The sequence below is a fragment of the Penaeus vannamei genome, chromosome 31, assembly GCF_042767895.1.
Source record: "Penaeus vannamei isolate JL-2024 chromosome 31, ASM4276789v1, whole genome shotgun sequence".
Lineage (NCBI taxonomy): Eukaryota > Metazoa > Arthropoda > Malacostraca > Decapoda > Penaeidae > Penaeus > Penaeus vannamei.
In genome coordinates, this window is record NC_091579.1 from 13,095,557 (window position 1) to 13,098,056 (window position 2,500).

Genomic DNA, 2,500 nt, shown 5'->3' on the forward strand with positions numbered 1-2,500 from the left:
TCAACATTATGCATATACATATATTGTAACGAAGTCACTGAAGTACATGTTATACATGATAAATAAGCCTATACTTCTCAATTCAGGAATACACCCCCAGCTGTTTCCTGAAGTCTTATGTGATTGCCGAATCCAGTAATATTCTCTGTACCTCAGGATTATATATACAGACTAGTGTCAAATGACTACCTCAGTTTCAACATCCTTGCTGCTTCTGCAAAGGCCAGCAATTCTCCACTGCTCATACTGTGGCAAGATATGACTGATTCCTTATTCTAATAGACCGATTCGGTAACGCCTAGCAACGAGCACTTGGTGAAAACAAACCCTCGATCGTTTGAAAAGTCAATGCGCTTTGCTTACAAAGTAGCTGAATTTTTCTGAAAATTTCGTTTCTGTGCGTGAAAATGCCAAGGAACTGTGTTGTTGTTGGTTGTTCAAACCAAAACATAATGGGAAAGAAAGGTTTAACCCTTCAACCACCTCCTCAGATCTGAAAAAGAAACCTGAATAATGAGAGCGATGAGTAGACCTACAGGCCATGAAACGCATGGTGACGCTTGATGCGAGTGCTTGGGCGCCTGGTGGAAAATGTTTACATCTGCCCAGAACAATTGTTCAAACCAAAACATAATGGAAAGAAAAAGTTTAACCCTTCATATATCCCCAGATCACGAAAGAAACCTGAATAATGGAAGCGATAGGTAGGCCCTACAGGCCATGAAGCATATGAGCAGCTGATCACATTGCTTGAAGTAAGCCTGGTGGAAAATGTTTACATCTGCCCAGAACAATTTATTGATTGATCTACATATTAATATATTACACCTTTTCAAGTTCCAGAGACAGATAATTACTTTCAAACTCTTGTCTATCTACACTACCTATCAAGGCCAAACAAGATTAACATTGTTGACATTAGGTTTTGGCAGTTGTCATATATTCTATAAAGCATAAAAGCAATTCTATTATTTTCATTTTACTCCTTTTTTGTAATAAATTGATTTATCATAATTTATATTTACAGGCAAACCATCCCTGCATCCACTTCACCCAGACTTTATCCCAAGTGCCTTCAAGCACTGTACATTAAATGAAAACAAGGCAGGTATGCAGTTGCCTGTTGCCTTTGTGTCTGAAATGTCATATGGTCCAACATAAGAAATAACAGAAGAGGGCCTATCTCTTGAGGTCAAATTATTGAGGAGAGAGAAAAATGCATTGTGCGCTTTTAGGCCTATACATGACTTCATTGTCTCCTTTGTATAAACACCTAGTAAATGGGAAGAAAAGTGATGTTAGGAAATGGCACTGATTTCACAGAAAAATACCCTATATAGCTAAACGTCATACATTACTGTAGCAAATTATGTTATTATAAAATTATTATTATCACCATCTACTTGATTGATAGAATAGCCGTAGATGTCAGAATATTCAATTTTAGGTCATTTCGAAGGCTCATCGATCCAGATTTTGGTATGAGTACTCTTTTAGCTACACAGCTTCTAGTTTTGCTTCATATCACCTTTTCGCTTCGGTTTATGAAAAATCATAGAATTCATAGGCCATTTTTCTTCACGTTGATAGCGAGGTATTTGTGAGCGACGGGTTTGTTTTCACCAAGTGGAATGGTGACTCCGACTCGTGACATCACACCGAATCAGTCTATATCAAATTATCTGGAACTCAAGCTGCTTGGCCTTTGCTGGAACACTATGGGCATGGGGAGCATAGCCATTACTTATCATTGCAAAATTAGTAGCAAAACTTAACTAGTACCAACACACATTATCATTGTGAATGATTACTTTGACCATTTCCATTTAGACATGAAATATCATCCAATAACAATAACAGACAAATGTCTTAATGCAGTACTGCAATTTTCGCTTGAGTTTATAGAAAAATCAGAATAATTAGGCCATTTTCCTTCACGTTGATAGCGAGGTATTTGCGAGCGACGGGTTTGTTTTCACCAAGTGAAATGGTGACTCCGACTCGTGACATCACACCGAATCAGTCTATATCAAATTATCTGGAACTCAAGCTGCTTGGCCTTTGCTGGAACACTATGGGCATGGGGAGCATAGCCATTACTTATCATTGCAAAATTAGTAGCAAAACTTAACTAGTACCAACACACATTATCATTGTGAATGATTACTTTGACCATTTCCATTTAGACAGCAAAATATCATCTGACAACAATAACAGACAAATGTCTTGATACCGGTACTGCAATTTTGACAGTTGGATTCCGGTATTGAATTTGGGGTGATTCATCCACTACTGCAATTTCTTTGGTATTCTGAACATCTATCTCCCTTTCTTGTTTTCTAAATAATTTTACCTAAAGCTAAATTGTGACTTCCTAAAACACCGGTTTTCCCAAATCCAAAGCTTTATATCCACTACACAAAAACACATTTTCAAACTAACCTTCACAATCCGTAGCATATCTAACACCATACTGGTCTTCCTCAATGTTCGTCCCACC

At 37.6% G+C, this 2,500-nt stretch overlaps 1 protein-coding gene across 1 annotated transcript in view; it reads right to left on the minus strand.

The window, feature by feature from the left end:
* The window catches only part of CNPYb (protein canopy b), an 11,637-nt gene that overhangs the window by 9,019 nt on the left and 118 nt on the right, over positions 1 to 2,500 (minus strand). Inside the window, exon 1 of the mRNA XM_027371029.2 lies at positions 2,443 to 2,500. This exon is cut by the window's right edge and continues 118 nt beyond it. Coding sequence (XP_027226830.2) covers positions 2,443 to 2,500 — 58 coding nt within the window. The remainder of the gene's footprint in view (positions 1 to 2,442) is intronic.